We start from the raw sequence: 20,392 nt of genomic DNA, 5'->3' as shown, positions 1-20,392 counted from the left end.
GAGAAGGGGAGTCTGTGTGCATGCAGGAGGGGCTGGAGAGGGCTCATCAGCTGCTGATGGGGTCACAGCAAGGTGGTGGGAGTCTGCTAGAAGACTCTTGAGTTTTTAATCAGACTTTAGTCTGTTTGTTTAGTCTGTTTTGTTAGTGTTTATTTTGGTAATAAAGAAGTTCTTAATACATGTATAGATATAAAAAAGAAGCTTTTAATATGTCAATATATTTGGCTGCCCAACTCTCAATGAAACAAATTCAGTATTGTTGAATATTTTCCTACTTTCCTGTTATCTCTAAAACATTCGATAAGCTTAGCAAGCATGTGACTTTGGGATAGATACTAGATCTCTGAAAGCCTGTTTTCTCCTCTGTAAAATAACATCTACCTCAGTGGGGTTGTTGTGAAAATTAATGAAAATGTTAGTAAGGTACTTAATGAACAGTACCATTATTACAGAAAAAAATTAGATGTTACAAATCTGTGAAATTCATTTATTCCACCACTGTGCATAGTGCCTGCCAGGAACCAGGCTGAGTGTTGGGGTGAAGATGCAAACATGCCGTGGACCAAGCTCTCAAGGGGCTTTCGTCCAGCGGTGGAGCAGGCATGTAAGTGGGCTAAGAGAATAAGTGCGCCAGGTTACAGGTGCTGTGCAGGGCACAGGGCACGGAGCCAACACTGAGGGGCAGGTGGCAGATTCTGTCCTGAGGGAAGGTGGTGCCATTCTTCTTAATTCACCAATTAATAAACTTTCCTGTTAGATGACACAAATTGATTACTACAACGCTATATAAATAGTAAAAGCTCTTGATTTATAAATTTCAAAATTGTTTTTGTGGGGCAATAGGTTACCACTGCTCTGCTGTAAGATTCTAACATTTTAGTTTTTAACTATGATCTAAAAATTTATACTAGGCTCCATCACAGGAGTATGAAGGGACTGAAGCAGAGAGTTACGGTTTCAAATAAATACAGAAACACTAATCAGAAATCTTCGTCTGATACTTTAGGGGTGATTCTGACACTGAAGAAGAGGAGAACTGGTAGTGGACCCACTATTATTAGATCTTAATCCATTAAACCAGATTGGGGGAAAAAAGCAACCTGTATAAATAAAACTTCATTTGCAGTTTTTACTGACAAGATATTTGTAATAATTCACGTATTCTTACTGAATGATATTACTGAGTAGAAAGTTTTAAATAATTTAACTGGGCTACGAGGCATATAAGGTTAAGTTAAAATAGATATAATTCTTTATAATGTTTTCATTATATTTCTGTATTATGGAACGTCATGTTCTTACTAATTCTGATCTTTGTTGCCTGTCTTTTATTCTAAATTAATAGAAGAAAAAAATTAGACCTTGTTTAATTGTGACTTGGAGACTTACTTGGAGTGAGTTTCCTAGCGCCCTATCTGGTTTTTGCCCTTTCCTGGTGGCCTCTAAAATTTGCACTTGCTACAACTTGAACTTGTGTTTTCTTTGGGAACAATATGTTTCTTGTAGTATTCATACTCTATCATCCTTCTAGGATCATCCCTCTAGGTTAGATAGCACTAAGACCAAAATAAGAATTTTCCAAGAAGGCTTCTCACCCTGTTAAGAAAAGTTTTTCAAACATGATAGGCTGATTGCACTCCGACTCTTAAAGTGCAAACGAAAGGTTTAGGATTAGAATGACCATAAAACATTTCCAGGAAGAGCTCATGCTAAAAGCACAGAAGTCCCTCCTTTCCTTGGTAAACTACTGTAAAAATTAAAATATGCGGTCCCTGGCGCCAAAGCCCCAGGCCCCCAGAAAGCCTGTTAGGCTACTGACTGAAACCCACTGAAACACCTGTCCTGGAAATAAACAAGAATGCTTCCAGTAGTAAGAGCTAGGTTCCTCGGGGCCTCAGATGTTCATTTCAAAGCAGCTTCTGTAATAGCCCAAAGTGCCAAGTTACGTTTGTAAGAGTCTAAAAATTACGTAAATCTGGACTCAAACTACGGTACACTGTAGCCTGAGAGAGAGCTTGTTCAGTCTGAGCTTCACCCTGGCCGTGGATTGGTGCATGGAGAGTGGGTGACACACATCACTCTGGCTGTCAGAACTGGCATCTAGGTGTCTGATAAGATGCAGGGCTGGCTGCTTCATGTAGGGCATATCAAGAATGAGACAGGCAAAACAAACGACTGGAATAGGCTAGAACAGGAAATGTGCAGGAGTGCTGGTGTCCTGAGGCTGGGGTAGTCTGAGGGGCAGAGTCAGCATAATAAGTTCTGGTCCCAGGAGACCGGCAGATGTGCCTTCCCTGGCTCCCTGCGGCTGGTCCTGAGGCAGGAGAGTAAGGCACCTTGCCCAGAGTTCGTGCCTCAGCTAGTTCGGGTTGGTCACAGTGGAGCTGCTAGAAGAGCTGTCTCGGCATTTCTGTTAGGGTGGTGGAGCTCCCAGTCAGAACCAGAGGCAGGCATCTGTTGTAGAAGTAGTTGATATTAAACAGACATATTGTATTGAATATCTCAGTATTGGTTGAAATGTGTCATTCCTGAAGGTTTTTCTGGAAACATGTATGCCGGTTCTGGATTCTAGGCTGGGAGCGCGGCAGTGTGAGGGCAGGTGATGCAGGCCGGAGTGCCGGGAGAGAAGGTAACTCCCGAGGAGCTCGGCTCCGGTGCCTGGCATCCCAGAGGCTGAACTTCGGGCCACTCGATGTTTGCCTGAGCCCGGGGAGAGAACTGCGTGTGCGCAGTCTGTGCAACAGTACGAGGTGACCCTGAGGGGAAGGGTGTGGACTGAGACAAGGACAAATGCGGGACCAGATGCGGAATGGGTTAAAGCCTTCCCTCCCACTGGCGCCTTCCGAAGTCGGCCAGCGCAGCCCTCAGGGGCCGGCCCGGGTTCTCCGGTTGCAGTGGCGGTGGGAGGGAGAGGGCGGGGCGCGGCCCAGCTCCCCTCCCCGGGCGGGCCCTCCTCCAATCGCCGAGAAGAGACCGGCGCCGAGCACACCCCTCCCGACTCTGCAGCAGGACGGCTGGGCCCTCTGCCTGACTCGCTCACTCGAGCTCAGCTCCCCCTCCTGCCATCTTCCGTTGCAAAGCATTTCTGGGAGCTGCATGTGGGTGACGCAGCAGCATTGTTCGCAGGCACAGGAAGCCGCGGCTGAGCTGAAGGGCTCGAGAAGGAGCTCAGCGCACTGCATGCTGCTCCCTCTGGGTTGCCTGAAGGGTTGTAGCCAGACTGCCCTGCCTTATGTACTCTGGGAGATTCCAGAATTTTCAAGTAAATCGGAATTTTCTTAGAGGCGGAAAACCTAACTCCTTCAGCACAACTTCCAATACAGAAAACAAAACAAAGACGCTGGGGAAACTTCAGCCAAGAGCCTCGGCAGCTCCAGAGCGACCAGAAACACAAGGTCAGGCGGGCGGCCACAAACCCTTTCTGGTGTGGGGTGAGCATAACTGTGGGGACTTTGTCTTGGCAAAGAGGCAGAAGAACTGCCCGGGGCCAGCCCAGGACAATGCTTAGGTGACTCCGTGTTGGGTGAGCGTCACTGCACTTGTTCACAACCTCACCTGGTGGGCTGTGCTTTTGAATTGGGTCACTTGGCTTTTGGGAATCCTTTCCCTTTCTCTTCCCAGACGATGCTGTTCTCTTCCCCTTCCTGTGATGTGTCGGGTGTGGGCTTGTGTTTGAATGTTCTCCCGAATGCCAGGAGCCTAGATAGGCGTCAGCCTTTCCGCACTCCACCCCCGCTCTCCGCTCTGCTCCCTGCGCCCCGTCCCAAACCCCCTCTGGTGAAGGGTGGTGGCTTCTTTATATGGTTTCTTGAAGGGCCTCAGCTGGAGTCTGCCTTTTTTGATGAAAGCAGGGCGTGCTTGGTTGTATGGCCCCAGTGAAATAAGGCTTGGAAGGAAATCTGCATTTCCCTCCACACCCACACAGACCCCAGGAACTGAGTCTGTGTGTGTGAAGAACTGCCCCCGCCGCCTCTATGCAGACACGGTTTCTCCACTCCCCTTCCTATCCCCCACAAAATCTTGCAGGGAGAATTAGACTGCTTCGGGTGACCTGTTAGGCTCCTGTGCTACTCTTAAACAATCTTTCTGTGTGGTCTGTTTTGCTGAAAGTGGAAAGTCCCTGTTTGTGGACAGCTCAGTGCTCTCAGGCAGAGGAAATGGGCAGAGTCCTACTCCTCGGCAATGCGAAGTGGGGGAGGGGAGCTGTGCACTCCCTAGCACACATTTTGAATGGACCTGAATTTTTCACCCTAGGGAGATTAGGAGCCCGTACCAGAGCCTAGTCCCACGTGGCACCGCACCCCGCCTCTTCACCCCCACACAGTGTGGTGCTAACAGGAGGCTCCAGAAGAGGATGCCATAGCAACTGGAAGTAAATAAAACGCCTGCAAATGAAATCAGTTTTGGGGGAGGGTGAGAGGCATCTGGAGACTTGGCAAAAGGGATCTTTGTGGAGGAGTTTCGTGGGTATGAGTTAAAGGGTCTTTTCTGAGTCCCAACTCTGGGATTTGGAGCCTGATCCTTAGGTAAAGGATGAACGTGCTTGGTAGAGAAATGCTTCCTGCTCAGAAAGTCCTGGTCTCTAGACCTAGAGCCCACAGGGTTGTGAGAATGGCCCAGGCATGCTGACCTGTCCAGGATCAAAGTTTAGTTTTTGCTGAAACAGTTAGTACCCTGTACACACCAAAGGCAACTGGAAAGGAATCGTGTCCCTTGTCTCTGGATTTGTTCTTTTCCTGTTGCTTTTGCTTTAGGGCTCATGAGGTCAGAGGAAGAGGGATTTCAGGTTTGAGATTCAAAATTTCTGTCTAAAACATAAAACATTTGTTTCAAAATAACACTCAACCAGTGTGGTTCCCTGAAGTGGCACTTTCTTACTGTAGCGTTGTTCCTCAAGTCGTCCAGACTAGATTGGTTAAAGCCGGGAGAACTATTGCCCCGAAGATTGTTCCTCCCCATTTATAGGAATAAAGGCAAATAATTGACCGAGTGTGTGAGTGTGTGTGTGTGTAAGAGAGAGAGATTTCAGCTTGAGATTTCTGTAGTCAGCCTTCGAAGAATGGAGCCCTGGGCTGATTCAAGACATTATGACTGTTCTGTTCATATTATTAATTCAGTTATCAGCTGATCTTTCTTTTTTGCCACCTTGCTGACATCTGCAAAATGAAGGCAATACTTACTACCCGATAATATTCACCTGGTATGGAAAAGTAAAGGATCGATAGAAAGTTTACTGTCGTGTATAGAACTGTGTGACAAGTAATGCTTGTCACTACGGGAGCAAGTTGCTTCAGCGTAAGTGTTAACAGTACAGTAAGTACACAGTGCAGGGTTGGGAGCAAAGGTGAATCTGAAGTCTTGATAGTGCCGTACTAGTTTGAGTTTCCTCTTTGGTCTTCGATGTCCTCGACTTGCAGTGAGTCTCTATGAAGGGGAACTACAGGCAGTTGCCGGCCTGCCCTTGCCCTTGTGCTTGTGGGGACTGAGGCTAAGTCTGGGTGCTGTTGGGAGTGGTTGGCTCTTTGTTCACTGTGCCCTGCTTTTTTTCTGTCTTCTCTCCTATCCTACTCATAGATTTTGCTGGAGGAGCTTGCCAACAGCGATCCCAAGTTAGCCCTCACTGGAGTCCCTATAGTACAGTGGCCAAAAAGGGATAAGGTAAGAAGCTATTCTTCTTGATCTTCAAGCTGCTGAAGCATTTTGCTGGCTGACCATTACTGTTAAAAGAAGAACCAGAGGCAGACAGCTTTTGGCGCATTAGTATAAACTGACAGAAAATCATTACTCAGTTCTGTTTTGACTCTCAGGTTAGGGTAACTGGCTGTCTTTGGAGGTGACTCTCTTAACAGTACTATCAAACTAGGAGCCCTGCTTCCAGGTTGGGATGCCAAGGTGCACGTTTGTTCATGGGTCAGTTCCTGTCCTGGACCAGTGACTCAGTTATTTTCACAGATATGATTTAAAACTAGTTAAAAATAATTACGTATACATTTAAAAGGCCAGTGTGTTTCTGTGTTAGAGTGAGACCACACTCTCAAGATTCCCCTTAATTTAGACTCTTCAGTTTCGAATTGAAGAGAGAAGAAAGGAGTTACCCGTTAGCTGGTAAATTGTCAGTTATGAATTTTCATGCCTCTTTAATTAGATCCTGTATAATTTTTTCCCATATTGTCCTTCATCAAGGTTATTTATTAAATAAAATAAGTGATAGCATTCTCGTCTTAGCTATAAGTCCAGCAAATAAATTAGGCCTTTCTTTGGTGTTCACCAGCTGAAACTTGCAGAGCCATCACATTCCAGGAGTTTTTAGGCAGAATATAAAGGTGCATAGCCAAAAGATGTCTTTAAAGAACCACCTCCTCCTTCCTAGGTGGAGGAGTCCCACTTGGCCTCTGCTTGGCCACGTGGGACTGCCTCAAGACAGTTTCGTCATTTCTGGTCGTTGAGTGTTTTGTGTCAGAAAAGTGTTTAAGGCACAGTGGGAAATTAAAGGAGTAGAAGACATAGTCCTTGTTCTTAAAAAGATCACTAGCAGGGTAAACGTGAGTGCTGAAATTAAAATTGTAGACCCGACAGATTTATCCCACACTTCAGTATTGTTGTAGTGTCTGCTCGGTAGCAGGTTGTATGCTTTGTTTCAGAGTAATAAATAAACAAGACTTGTCTCACCCTCAAACAGTTTACTGTCTTCTATAGGATTATATTATAAGTTGTGATATTCAGGGTAAGGAAATACTGGAGGGCCCCTGGAGTGACTTTGGTACATAGAAAGCTTTAGGAAGGGGCGAATCTTACAGCTCAACAGAATGAGAGGGATGTGGCTAAAGTAGTAGCCTGGGGATTTGGCACACTTTTTCTGTAAATGTAATATGTAGGTGATAAATAAAGATAATAAGTATTTAAGGTTTTGTGGGCCATAGAGTCTCTGTTGCAACTTCTCAGTTCTGACATTGCACATGAAAGCAGCCATGGGGAATACATAAACAAATGAGTGTGGTTGTGTTCCAATAAAATTTTATTTACAAAAACAGGCAGTGGGCAGATTTGCTCAAATGCCATAACTTGCCAAGCCATGTAATCTTGTACCCTCTCGAGTCCTTACAGCTACCTGATATATTTGACCTCACTGCTTTTTCTTTCCAGCTTAAATTCCCCACCCGGCCAAAGGTGCGGGTTCCTACCATCCCCATCACAAAGCCTCACACTATGAAACCAGCTCCACGGTTAACACCTGTGAGGCCAGCTGCTGCCTCCCCCATAGTGTCAGGAGCCAGGCGGAGACGAGTCCGATGTCGAAAATGCAAAGCCTGTGTGCAAGGAGAGTGTGGTGTTTGCCACTACTGCAGGGACATGAAGAAGTTTGGGGGGCCTGGTCGCATGAAGCAGTCCTGTGTCCTCCGGCAGTGCTTGGCAGTGAGTGATCTGCTGGGTAAAGAATTTGGGGGAGGGGTGGTGGTGCCAAAGGGACTGAAATACAGATAGTATAGAGTTATAGAGACTTGAGAGGTGGAAAGAAAAATGTTATGCTCTCCTTTTGGCTTTCTTCATTTTGTCCCTTTGGGTATGTAGTACTAAAAATGACTTAATTTAATCTTTTGGCCTTATCCGGTTTTCAAATGAGAGGCCAGCATTTAAAGAGCAAATTATTGCCGTCTGTCCCCTCTTTCACTGGATTAGAAAGGAAGAACCTGTGGGGCCAAGGACAGGCCAACTGAAAATAAACTGATCTCTCTTGGTCTCTAGTTCCCAGCTAGTTGATTCTCCCCGTCTTCTTCCTCAGCCATTTTTCCAGCCAAAACCTCTCTTCTCTCCACCCAGTCTCCATGCTCCCTAAGTATTTACTGAAGAATTACAGGAACCAAAACGCCTGTCTTCAGTTAAAGGGAAGCTGAAATGATAAAGATCTAAGTCTGTTCTTCTCTTGGTTTCTGTCTTTGTCCTCTTGTAGCCCAGACTGCCTCACTCAGTCACGTGTTCCCTCTGTGGAGAGGTAGACCAAAATGAGGAGACACAGGACTTTGAGAAGAAACTCATGGAATGCTGTATTTGCAATGAGATTGTTCATCCTGGCTGCCTCCAGGTAAGGAGAGGCCTAAGAGGTCCCTGAGGTCTCAGTTGATAGAATGTCTAAAGGTACTGAGTGGAGCAGAGGAGAGTGGGACATCTGTCACAAGAGGCTGCCAGCATCCCTACTGTGGGCCATCTGCTGTGGGTCATGTAGTGGCCTAACATCTGCCCTTGATTCAAGTGTCCATCCTGTGTGTCAGGCACTGTGCCTAGACCCTGAGGATAGACCAGTGCACAAAATCGTCCTGGTTCCTGCCCGCGTGGAGCTTACAGTCTCGCTTCTGGAGGGTGTGTTTGGAGTCCCCAGGCCAACATGGAACTGCCTAATCTGTTTTGGAATGCCTCATGCCTTTAAGTATCTCTGCTACATACTTCATTGTATCTCTGAATGTTAGTTCCTAAAAAATAGTGACTAATAATATTAGCTAACATCTAGTGAGTGCTCAGTCTGTATCAGGCTCATTGCCCACCTGAGGAGCTTTAAAAAAAAGTAACAGGGGCTGGCCCCGTGGCCAAGTGGTTAAGTTCGCGCGCTCCGCTGCAGGCGGCCCAGTGTTTCGTTGGTTCGAATCCTGGGGGTGGACATGGCACTGCTCATCAAACCACGCTGAGGCAGCGTCCCACATGCCACAGCTAGAAGGACCCACAACGAAGAATATACAACTATGTACCGGGGCGCTTTGGGGAGAAAAAGGAAAAAAATAAAATCTTTAAAAAAAAAAAAGTAACAATGAAGTTCAGACTGCAGCCTTAGAGGTTGAGTCAGTTCTTCTAGAACGGACCCTGGGCCTGGATGTCTTCAAAAGCTCCTCAGGTGACCCCAGTGTGCATCCGGAGGGGAGAGCCACTGCTGTACCTGCATTCTCTTGCTTAATCTTTAAGACGACCCTGTGAAGTTGGCTCTACCCCATTTCTGCATATTTCTTTAAACCTGAAGGGCATTCGTGGTGGTACTTTCTCGGTCCTCCCAAAGGTGTCAACTGTGTCATGACTGCCATCTGGCTGACAGTGATTATAAGACACTGTTAGTTGTGAGAAGCAGCCCAATTTCAGAAAGATTCAAATGTGAAAAATGTGCATCTTGGAATCAATAAAATAGGGTATTATCTCCACAATGATGGTAACGGTTAATACAAAGTGTTTACTATATGCCAGGCATTTTTCTAAACACTTTATGTCATACATAATTCATTTAATCCTCACCACAACCTTATAAGATGGGCATTGTTATTCGTCCCTACTTTATGGTTGGGAACACTGTGTTGCAGAGTACAGGCCTCTAGTCTCTGAATCTAAGCAGTCATAACTACTATGCCCCACAGTCAGGATCAGACCTGGCACTGTTCCTGTGTGTTCAGTTCCTTTAGCAAAGTGGCACGAGACCCTCAGGAGAATATATGTGTCAGGAGAAGAGACCCCACATTGACCGAGACTCTTGGGAATCTCCTCGTGGAGCCTAACTGATCAAGTAACCAAGAGTGAGGTTGGCCAGTTCCCCAGTGGCTGAGAGTGGGGCCGAATGGCTCTTGGTTTTTATGGACCAATGTGGTTAGGAGTGGCTAATTCTTCCAGGTTCTTCCCAAACATGTGACTGTGTTATTGTTTGATAAAGGAGGCTTAAGTGGCAGGATTTTCTTTTCTTTTCTTTTTTTTAATGAGACAGATTTTTAACATCTTTTTTAACATCTGTTTTAACCCTACCTGCCTATAGATGGATGGAGAGGGGTTGCTTAATGAGGAATTGCCAAATTGCTGGGAGTGTCCAAAGTGCTACCAGGAGGACAACTCAGAAAAAGCCCAGGTAAGGGAACTTTATCCAGATTTGTGCACTATGGGAAGAAAGGAAGCCTAAAGCTTAGGAGATGGCTAACCTTTGCCTTTGCAACTTTGTTCACACAGTTTTTCTGTCCAGGGAGGCTATTTTTTGTTTTGTTTGATATCTTTTTTTTTCCTTTGGTTAATTGTTTTCTTTTGTTTGAGTTTTTAATGTTTGTTTTTTGTATATTATTGAATGTATTGTTCCACTTGGGGTCTGCAGATTCCTGAGGTCCTTTTACTCTCTGGGGCCCTAGAGAAAGAGGAACCCCAGCTGGGCTGTTTAAAGAGGGAGACGAGGTGAGCAGGGCTGCTCCTGAGGAATGAAACTCGAGGGCAGGCAGTGACCTGAGGCAGCTGGTAAATACAGTGGTGTGCTGGAGTTTCTAGTTAAGCAGGTTCACATTTTTGTCACCTTCACCTTTGTGGCCTCAAAGAAAGCCCTGCCCCTGTGCCCAAATGTATCCCACAGAGGCAGCCCCTTCCCTAGAGGGGACCGGTGCCATGACGTTGGTCCTGAGCAGCTGCAGTTGCTGGCCCAGTGGTCACCAGTAATGTCAGAGGGCCGAAAGGACTCTGGTTACTTGGGCCGGCAAGACAAGACCTGCTAAGGACACATACAGAGGAGGCAGCTGGCCTGGTGTCAGTCACCCAGGCCTGGGTAGTCTCCTCTAGGTGCACTGTGCAGGAATGGGGACAAGTGTCCTTGCCTTCTTTCTGTTTCTTCCCACTTGAGCAGTGAGCTAGTTGAATTTTCAGTCTAAATATCTTTGAGGGCAAGGATTTCTATAGTTGATGGGTGCTGAAGTTCTCTGTATCCCACGTTCTTGCACCAGCAGCAGGTTCTTACACTAGCAGCTTTTGTATGTGTCTTCAGTGGTGGTGGTGCTGGTGGGCGCTTGCTTCCCTGCTGTAGCAGATGGTTTGGCAGATGCTGTATTTTAGTATTACTATCTAATGCATTGTAAAAGCCAGCACCCAAAAGGTGGTCATTCTCTTCCAACCATAGTGATCTAAGACTGTAAGGACAAAAGGGAGCATAGGGACATAAAATGTCTCTGTAAGAAAAATCGGAACTACTGCTGTGGTACCTAGTGGAACCTGTTGATTAGGCTTCATCACAACATAGCCAGGGTGGGCTCCAGGAAGGAACAGGCCACTGGAGAGCAGAAGGGGCATAGGATGAGGTTGTGGTCATTTGTGCATTGTTGGCGTCACCAAAGCTGAACTCCTCATTTTCATCCTGAGCAGACTCCTCTGGGAACCGTGCAGTTCCTCACAGAGGTTCTCCCTCTCTGCCTTCTCTCTCACATGGGCTCGGTCTCCAGGGATGGGGCGGGGTGCTGAGTGGAAGCAGCAGCCTGCGAGAGTCAGGCTCAGGCACTGGCGGAGCCAAAAGTCATGGTGCTTACTGCTGTCAGATCCGGCATCCTAGCTCGAATAGTGCATGTTGGCTGCTTTTCTTCCACCGCCAGCATCTCCTCTTCACCTGAAGCACCTCCTGGGTGAAAGAGCTCATCAGAGACACAACTTAAAATGGTCAGATTGTGTAGGGGTAGAGTTGTGGCCACTTGAAAGGATGTGTTTACCCAGGGAATTATAATCCCGAAATTGGGATGTGAGTTGAATAGGTGGGCAAATGGAATCATGTGGCCCAAATTTGGATCCCACTCTTCTATACTTGGACACAAGCCTTTTTGTCACAGGTAGATTTCCCAAGTGACCTATTTTAAGGATTTTGTTCTGTAATCAGTTTTCTGTAGCACAGACATGAGTTCAGTTGCTGATCCTGGCAGAATCCAGATTATAGGCTCTGAGGAGATGACCACCCTGTGGCACGCAGGTGTCCCTTTCCCCATAGAAAAGCAGTGGTCTGTCTTGCTTCTAGTCCCCTGAGAGCAACAGTGAGGCTCACACTGTAAACTTAGAGGGTTTTGAAGAAAGGAGGCACTGACCTGACTCTTTGGGCCTGTTTTGCAGAAGCGGAAGATGGAAGAGAGTGATGAAGAAGCCGTACAAGCCAAAGTCCTGCGGCCCCTGCGGAGCTGCGACGAGCCCCTCACGCCCCCGCCTCACTCACCCACTTCCATGCTACAGCTCATCCATGACCCGGTGTCCCCCCGGGGTATGGTGACTCGGTCATCCCCTGGGGCTGGCCCCAGCGACCACCACAGTGCCAGCCGCGATGAGCGCTTCAAACGGCGGCAGTTGCTGCGGCTGCAGGCCACAGAGCGCACCATGGTACGGGAAAAGGAGAACAATCCCAGCGGCAAAAAGGAGCTGTCTGAAGTTGAGAAAGCCAAGATCCGGGGATCGTACCTCACTGTCACGCTGCAGAGGCCCACCAAAGAGCTCCACGGGACATCCATTGTGCCCAAGCTGCAGGCCATCACGGCCTCCTCTGCCAACCTTCGCCATTCCCCCCGTGTGCTAGTGCAGCACTGCCCAGCCCGAACCCCCCAGCGTGGGGATGAGGAGGGGCTGGGGGGAGAGGAGGAGGAAGAGGAGGAGGAGGAGGAGGAAGATGACAGTGCAGAGGAGGGGGGTGCAGCCAGGCTGAATGGCCGGGGCAGTTGGGCTCAGGATGGAGACGAAAGCTGGATGCAGCGGGAGGTCTGGATGTCTGTCTTCCGCTACCTCAGCCGCAGAGAACTTTGTGAATGTATGCGAGTGTGCAAGACGTGGTATAAATGGTGAGCAGGGATACAGGGATCAGGAATAGGGGTACGGGAGTAGGTGGCAGGTTTTCCATATGAGAACAGCATGCGTCTTGGCATCTGGAGGCTTGTCAGGTTCTGAAGGCTTGAATCAACCCAGTCTGTTCCCCAGACAGTGGGTCCTATTAAAGGTGTGGCCAGTTGTGCCTGCACGTGTTATCAGGGAGATTTGGCCCTTTATCTCCTCTCCCTGCTCCATACTTTCCCAGCTCTCTTTACTGGGTATAGCAAACTGATTTGGAGGATGGATTTGTACAGTTTGTGCTAAAACTTCAGAGTCATGAGTTTTCTCCCCACGTCAGCTGAACTCAATTTGTTGAGAGCCTGTGATGTGCCAGTCACTCTTCTGGTGCTAGTGACACAGATGACTACAGTTAAGCTGCGGCCTCAATTACCTCTCCATCTAATGAGAGAGATGGACATGTCTTTTCAAAAAAATTGAAGGTGCTCATAATTTCCCACAGTTAATTCTCATCCACTAAATCAGGACCAGAATTCCTTCCTCCAGCGAGCAGAGTCTAGTTCTGAAGCCTCCTGAGACTTAATTTTCCTTCTTAACGAGACCTACCATTTCCTCTCAAGTTCAACATTAAGACACTTAGGGGAAAGAATCGCTAAAGGTGATGAGCAAAGATTTCCACGGGGCATTGCTTTTTCCTAAGCTCCTGGACCATGGGACATATCCTTTCCATATGGGTCAAACCCTGTTACAGTAGTTCTTACAGTGTAATGCCCAGACCAGTGGCATCACCTGGCACCTTTTTAGAAATCTGGGCTCTCAGGGTCCATTTCAGAACTCCTGAATCAGAACCTCTAGGGGTAGACCAGGCAATGTGTTTAACAGATTCTCTTCCAGGGGATTCTGACATGTGTTTAAGTTTGAGATCCACTGCCCTATTGTAAGTGGCTTGTTTCTGCCATAGAAGTTTCATTTGCCATTGGTGACATTTTTTCAGTCTTGAAATAAAGACCCCATTCTTCACAAACACAAGTTTATTTCCCAAATCTGAATTGACATGTGATCTACCCAAATTCTCCTAATATTTCTCTTCGTAGGGCTAGTGGGCCTGCCTGGCTCTATCCCTCGGTTTCCGGGCTCAGCCACATAAGACTCCCATTGTGTGCCGTCTCCCCTTCCCCTGCCAGCCAGACTCTGGGCTGGGCTGGGAGGTGGGGGCTGTAAAATATTAAACAGCAGCCTGTATGTTGCAGTGCTGTTTGTGGCCTATGGACTTGCAGATTGCAGTGGAAAGGCAGGCTTCTTCCATTCAGTCCTGCTGTGGTCTGGCTAGAAAATGTAGAGAGAGCACTGAGGCAGAAACCCAAGGGTGGGAGAAGACTCTCCAGGCCTGATAATAAAGAGCCTCTTTTGGCCTGATGCAGTAATGGGCTCTTTCTAGAGCTTAAAGCAGGATGAACTGTGCAAGTGCCAATAGCACCCTGCTTCTCAGGCAACTGGGAGTGACTGGCAAGGGAGAGAATGGAGGCAAGCCTAGTAGCTTCAAGCAGGCAGAAGTCAAATTTTTTAATGCTCCCTTATATACACTTTGGTGGGAGCCATACCATTTAATGCAAATGAGGGGTTAGAGTATAGTTTGCTGTGTGTCCCTAATAACCGTGCTATGTTCTCAGCCCACCCAGAGTAAATCAGGGTGAACTGGTCAAGTTATCCACTACTTAACCTATAGGGTTGCTGTAAAGGACAACCCCTCTTCTGTGAGGCAAAACAATGACAGGCGCAGTCTTTGTGTGCCTGTTGAAGAACCTAGGCAGGGTGACCCTCCAGGCGCTCTGCTTTTCCCAGAAGCCTCCAGCAGCCTGTGATGGGAGCTCCTCCGACAAGGAGATCAGGTTATTGACAGCTAGTTCTCTTTCCTTCTGTCACAGGTGCTGCGACAAAAGACTCTGGACAAAAATTGACTTGAGTAGGTGTAAGGCTATTGTACCCCAGGCTCTAAGTGGCATCATCAAGAGGCAGCCAGTTAGCCTCGACCTCAGTTGGACCAACATCTCCAAAAAACAACTGACGTGGCTCGTCAATAGGCTGCCAGGTGAGCAGCCATGCGGCTGTCCTTGCAGGGACGCAGGAGCGGGTGGGAAGCTGGGTGTGGGCAGTGCTGCTCAAAAGTGCTTCAGGGCAGCAGTCCGTGCCATTGTTGCCCTTCTGCTTAGCAAGAGATTCACCTGGGGCCACCTTCACTGCCAGTCCCCAGGGCGCCACTCAACTGGCAGGCCAGTCACTGCACTAGACAACGAAGAGAATGGGATGAGGTGCTAGTGACAGCCCTGCGTTCTCCGCATAGCCAGGGAAGAGGGAATTTGAGTAAGTTGTTGCCTTGGTTAGCCCCTTGCTCCCTTCGGCATTTTGAGGTCGTGGAAAGACAGGGAGTCAGTCACACTTAGATTGCTCTGGTAGGAACTAAGCAATCAGTTTTGCCACTAAAGCTAGAAGATGTGATAGAGGACACCATAGGAATCTTTGAGCTGAATTACTAGCATAAGGTTAGTACATAGTCCCTGTCCCCGTTAGACTGGGAATCCATTTCCCTTGGTCAGATCAGCTGGCAGTTGAGGCTTTGGGTGTGCTGACAGAGTGTATTATTGCCTATCTCCGTTTCCTTCCATTGCAGGACTGAAAGACCTCCTCCTGGCGGGCTGTTCCTGGTCTGCAGTCTCTGCCCTCAGCACCTCCAGCTGCCCCCTTCTCAGGACTCTTGATCTTCGGTGGGCAGTAGGAATCAAAGACCCTCAAATTCGGGACTTGCTGACTCCACCGGCTGATAAACCAGGTATGCTCTGGGCCTGACTTCTCTGTGCTTGTCTTGGGGTAGCTTTATCTTTCAACAGACTTTGTCCTCAGAAGCTAAGGTAGTCCCAGAATGATGCTATGGAAGAACAGAAGAGTGCAAATTGAGAACAGTGATGGACTATGTACAAGTGCAGGTTAACTATTTACAGCCAGATTACCTACAAACAAAGGAGTAAGTCCATTTTGTGGGTCACTGGAGTTTGGGGCCTAGAGAGTATGAGCCTGAGGAAGTCTGGGAAGGCTTCATGGTGGAGGTGGAACATTAAAAGCTGCTTGCATGATATGGTCTAGAAAAGTGTGGGAGTGTGGGAAGGGTAGGAGCATTCCACACATACCCTTTTGCTGTGTAAGTGAGGCATAATCTAGCAGCTGGGAAGAAAGAAAATGTGTCTGGTTTCCCAGAAACTGCCCCCATATACTGTTCACTCTCTGCTGTGGGCAATTCTGCTTAAGCCCTGCAAGGGGGCCTGGCCAGCAAGTAGCTAAAGCTGCCTACAGCTTCAGAGCTGGGCTGGAGTTCAGAGTTTTGATCTAGGCTCTTTTCCTACCTATGCAGGTCAGGACAATCGCAGCAAGCTCCGGAATATGACCGACTTCCGGCTAGCAGGCCTTGACATCACAGATGCCACGCTTCGCCTCATCATTCGCCACATGCCCCTCCTATCTCGACTCGACCTCAGTCACTGCAGCCACCTGACAGATCAGTCCTCCAATCTACTCACCGCTGTCGGGTCTTCCACTCGTTACTCCCTCACAGAGCTCAACATGGCAGGTATGCTGCTGTGACGCTACATGACAGACAGTGCCCCACGCCTCCTGGCGGTCCCAACCCTTTCTGGAGCTTGACCAGTAGAACAGAAAGAACTTGGGTCTGTTGACTAAACCGTGTTCATTTGTTTCCTCACATCTGGACAAGGACATGGATTTCTAGCCTTTCTTAACTGATGGGGGACTGAGGCCTCGAGTAGTTGTCAGGTGCCAGGAGCACAGCCCCCAGCCAGCTGCAGTTTTGTCAGCCTTGCAGTGCAGGGACTGAGGCGGCAGGGGACCTTCAGAGACCACAGTGCCAGTGGCACTTGTGGTCTCTAAGGCAGGTAGTCATGGAACAAAGAGGGCTTTTGTTTAGCATTTTAAGGGAAAGCTGGAGAATTGAGCAGCAGTAGTAGGCTCCTATGGCTATGCATACATAGCATTGTCCTCCTTGTCACTTTCCCCACAGGTTGCAATAAATTGACAGACCAGACCCTGATCTACCTACGGCGCATCGCCAACGTCACCTTGATTGACCTTCGAGGATGTAAGCAGATCACTCGAAAAGCCTGCGAGCACTTCATCTCAGACTTGTCCATCAACAGTCTCTACTGCCTGTCTGACGAGAAGCTGATACAGAAGATCAGCTAAGACACACCCAGCCCAGACTGAACAGGAAACCGATCTTCCCTTGACTCCCCAGCCGGGAGAGCCTCTCTCCCCGGACCTGCACGGGCTCTGAGGCCAGCGTCACACTCCTTCTCTGCTCTCCTGTCCCTTGAGCCCTTCCCCTACAGGCAGGGCAGAGAGGGGGGTGGACACCAGGCTTACCTGCCTGCTCCTCTCCCTCCTAAGGAGAAGGGAGTAGCAAATTGATCCGAGGGGAAAGCACAGGCTGTGTGCTGTCAAGGTGCCTGCTCGCTTGCTCGCCCGCCCACTCGCTCGCCTGCCAGGAGGTCAGGCTCTCAGTTTGAGGTGTCTGTGCAACTGTCATCTGCGCTGGGCCCTGGGGCCCTCCTCCCCATCCATGGTCCCCAGCAGTGCCTGGTTCTGAGGAAACTCCCAGGGAAGAAAGCAGCCCTGTCTCCGTGGCCGGGTTCTCCTTGTGGTGTCCAGTGCGTGTCTCTCCTCCTTCACACTCTCCCGGCTTATGCAGGAGGGGCCAGCAGCCCCAGGAATGCCAGACCCATGCAGATCACACTGGTGCTGTTGAGGTGTCTAAAACCTCGTCTGTGTCTGCTCTCCCTCCTCTCCCCTCCCTTTAGCTTGATCCTGTCCAATGCTCGTGGTAGTTCACATAATGAGGTTACCCCACCCTAGACTTGCCCACCATGAGGTCCTTGTTGCACTTATTGGGGTTGAGGCTCTTCAGAGGAGCTGGAACTGTCTACCCCAGAGACACCCCCATTTTATTGCTTTCTAGACAGATTCTGAGACAGGCACCATCTCCTTGTTCCCCTCCCTTTTCGCCCTCCCACTGCCCTTTTTCCACATGTTCCTATTCCTGCCTGAATAGGGCTTTCCCAGGATGTGTGTTCTCAGAGGGAGCAGCCTATCTCCTCCAGCTGGGGGGAGCAGAGAGCCGGGCCACGTCCCCACCTGCCTCCCGGCAGGCTCTGGGCCTCCCGTGTAGTATAGCCCCCAGAGCCCAGGCCTGTGTTTAGCCCCAGCGCTCACTCATCTGGCACCTTTTGGGGGGGGAGGGGTGGGTCCTGCTTAGAAGCCAGTCACCTGCCCTCTGCCTGCAGCCGTGGAAGGGGGTGTGCATGTGCCTCTGTGTGTGTGGCTGAGTGTATTACGCGTGTGTGTGGAGGGAGGGAGGGAGGGGAGCATGGTGTCTCCTACTCCACCGCCCTGTGTCAAGCCCATCAGCTGCCCCCTTTTACTTTGCATTGAACGGCCTGTCCAAAGATCCTCTCTCTAGGGCAGCAGAGAGCTTTTTGCACTTTAAAAAAAAAATAAGGAAAGAAAGAAAGGTCGAATTTCTTTTGGGTCAATATTTAAGTGTGTGAGGAGATGCTCAATAGCAGCAGCCTGTGGCAAGAGCTTATAAACGATAGACGCGGATTTGCACTCTGCTCCCCATCAGTAAGGATAGCGATAGCACAACGTTGCCCCGCCTTCTCGTCCTCCAGCCCCATCCCTTCCTGGCCCCGGTCCGGCAGCCCAGTCAGGCTCTCCTCCTCTGGAAGCCCTACGGGGGAGGGGAAGGAGCCCAGGCACCAGGGGTCTGAGAGTGAGCCACCGAGGAGAGACGCCAGCTGCACCTTTGCCACTTCGAAAGCAATAGAGGCAGAGGGGCCCCCTCTTTGCCACCTAGCCCAGCTTTGACCCTGGCATTGACTGGCTTCCTAAGAGAAAACTGGGTCCTGGGAACGGGTGGCATTGTGTCTGTTTCTTCCAATCTGCTGATTTTCTTGGCTGCGCCTTAAAAGCAGCAGTCTGCTCCCGTGACCCTCTGCCCCTTTCATTGGTCTCCAGGCCCCAGCGACCTGGGGCCGAAACTTTGAGGAAATGCCAGTGACTTATTCCAGAGTGCCTCAGTTAGGGGGACTTCTCTGTAAAGAACCCTGGGTATTGAGCAAAAACCTTATTAATATTATTGTTAATGACCTATAATTGGAAGCTTCCTGCCTTTTTTTGGTTGCTCCTGTGGAAAATACTGAAAAGATTACTTTGTTTTGTTTTGTTGTCTTTTTATAAAAGGGGAGGTGGAGAGACCCCTTCAGAGCAGGGATTGTGCCGGGAGAGTGCCTCTGACTTTGGGACATTTCATCAACAGAAATTTCCAAGCTGATGGTTTGTTTTGGGTTTTGGTTTTTGTTTGTTTTGGGTTTGGAAAAACAAGCATTTTTACCGCGCACGTAAATTGGTCAGCAGAAAAGGGAGCCCAGGAGTGGCGGCAGATGGACCTATGCCCTTGCTGGGTTTTCCTTTTCTCTGGGACTGTGAGGGGGAAAATGGTTTTTAGAGGTGAGGGTTGGTCCATGTGGAGGAAAGGAAAGTCTGGAGACAGAGGAACCCGGGAGTTCCATCGCATTTCCTGCCATCTGCTCTTAGATATGGCCTTGCCAGGAGAGCTGCCCTCCTCAGACCCCAGGACCAGACACCCTGCCTCCATCTTTCCAAGCACCGGGGCGAAAAACCACAAAGGAAAGGAAGAAAATTTATATATATATAATATAAAATCACTTGGTGATTAAAAAAATAACTGCTCCATAAATAAAACTCCTAAAGTCACTATGTTTAAAGGGTTTGGTTGTGTTTTTTGTTTTTCGGAGAAATATTGTAAATATATATTTTTTGTTGCTGATTTAGAGTCAATCTCCAATGTTGTGCTAAAGAATTTAAATTAAATGTAAGCATTAAGGGGACAAGTCATGCTATCTCACTTGACACGCTGGGATGATTCTGGGCCAGGGAAGGAAGGAAGCTAGCTGGACTTTTGTTTTCAAAACGTTCTCCACTATTGGTTTTAGGAAGAGCAAGGACATCTTTTCCTCTGACACATGGGAATGGGAGATATTTGTGTAATAAAATTTTTAAAAGACAAAAAAAGAAATAGCCTCCAATGGGAAATATTTTGGTTTTTTTCTTTTCTTTTCTTTTCTTTTTTTTTTTAATAAAAAGGCTTTAAAAACAGAAACCAAAAACCAAAACCTTTTCTGCCTTGGTGTGTGTGCGCGCGCGTGAGAGACAGGATGAGTCAGAAGGTCATGTGGGCTCTTGTGCCGGAGGCCAAGGCCAGAGGTTGCCTGCTATACACATTTACTACTTTTCTTTCCTCCTTTTTTTTTAATTTCAAAAAGCAGCACTTGCTTCTAGAAACACCACGACATTTTACTCCTTCAGGGTGAACTTTTTAATAGATGTGAACATTTAAATAGGAGGTTACCTGATCCCCTGCCCGCCTCCCCAAAGGCAGTGTTTGAAGGGGTAAGGACCCCTGCCGTGCTCTCCTAAGACCGGGCCTGGGGATTTCTGATCTTGCCGTCCCAGCAGAGCCGGAAGCCAAGGCCAACCCCCATCCCCTAAAGCTGCAGAACAGGCCCCTCGAGGACAGTGCCGCTCCAGTTCCCTGAGCAGGGCCTGGACTCGGCAGGCTTCAGTCAGCGTGTCCCACAGCATCCCACCGCTTCTCAGTCACTTGCCTTTCAGCTTGTTGAGGAGGAGCTTCCAGCTTGTGGGCAAGCGTGCTGGGTGCTGCCAGCAGACCGCTCCCTCACCCCCCCCC

At 48.6% G+C, this 20,392-nt stretch overlaps 1 protein-coding gene across 2 annotated transcripts in view; it reads left to right on the top strand.

Annotated features, from left to right (window-relative positions):
* Window positions 1-19,403, top strand: part of KDM2A (lysine demethylase 2A) — an 89,645-nt gene extending 70,242 nt beyond the window's left edge. For both annotated transcript variants that reach the window (XM_046642729.1, XM_046642730.1), the window contains 9 exons: window positions 5,575-5,658; window positions 7,144-7,413; window positions 7,949-8,080; window positions 9,779-9,868; window positions 11,863-12,575; window positions 14,487-14,650; window positions 15,230-15,388; window positions 15,965-16,180; window positions 16,628-19,403. In XM_046642729.1, the coding sequence (XP_046498685.1) occupies window positions 5,575-5,658; window positions 7,144-7,413; window positions 7,949-8,080; window positions 9,779-9,868; window positions 11,863-12,575; window positions 14,487-14,650; window positions 15,230-15,388; window positions 15,965-16,180; window positions 16,628-16,809 (2,010 nt within the window). In that variant the 3' untranslated portion in view covers window positions 16,810-19,403. The remainder of the gene's footprint in view (window positions 1-5,574; window positions 5,659-7,143; window positions 7,414-7,948; window positions 8,081-9,778; window positions 9,869-11,862; window positions 12,576-14,486; window positions 14,651-15,229; window positions 15,389-15,964; window positions 16,181-16,627) is intronic.
* The last annotated feature ends 989 nt before the right edge of the window (window positions 19,404-20,392 follow it).

Source organism: Equus quagga, chromosome 17 (genome assembly GCF_021613505.1).
Source record: "Equus quagga isolate Etosha38 chromosome 17, UCLA_HA_Equagga_1.0, whole genome shotgun sequence".
NCBI lineage: Eukaryota > Metazoa > Chordata > Mammalia > Perissodactyla > Equidae > Equus > Equus quagga.
Note: the sequence above shows the minus strand (reverse complement) of the source record. Positions and strands in the feature narration are given on the sequence as shown.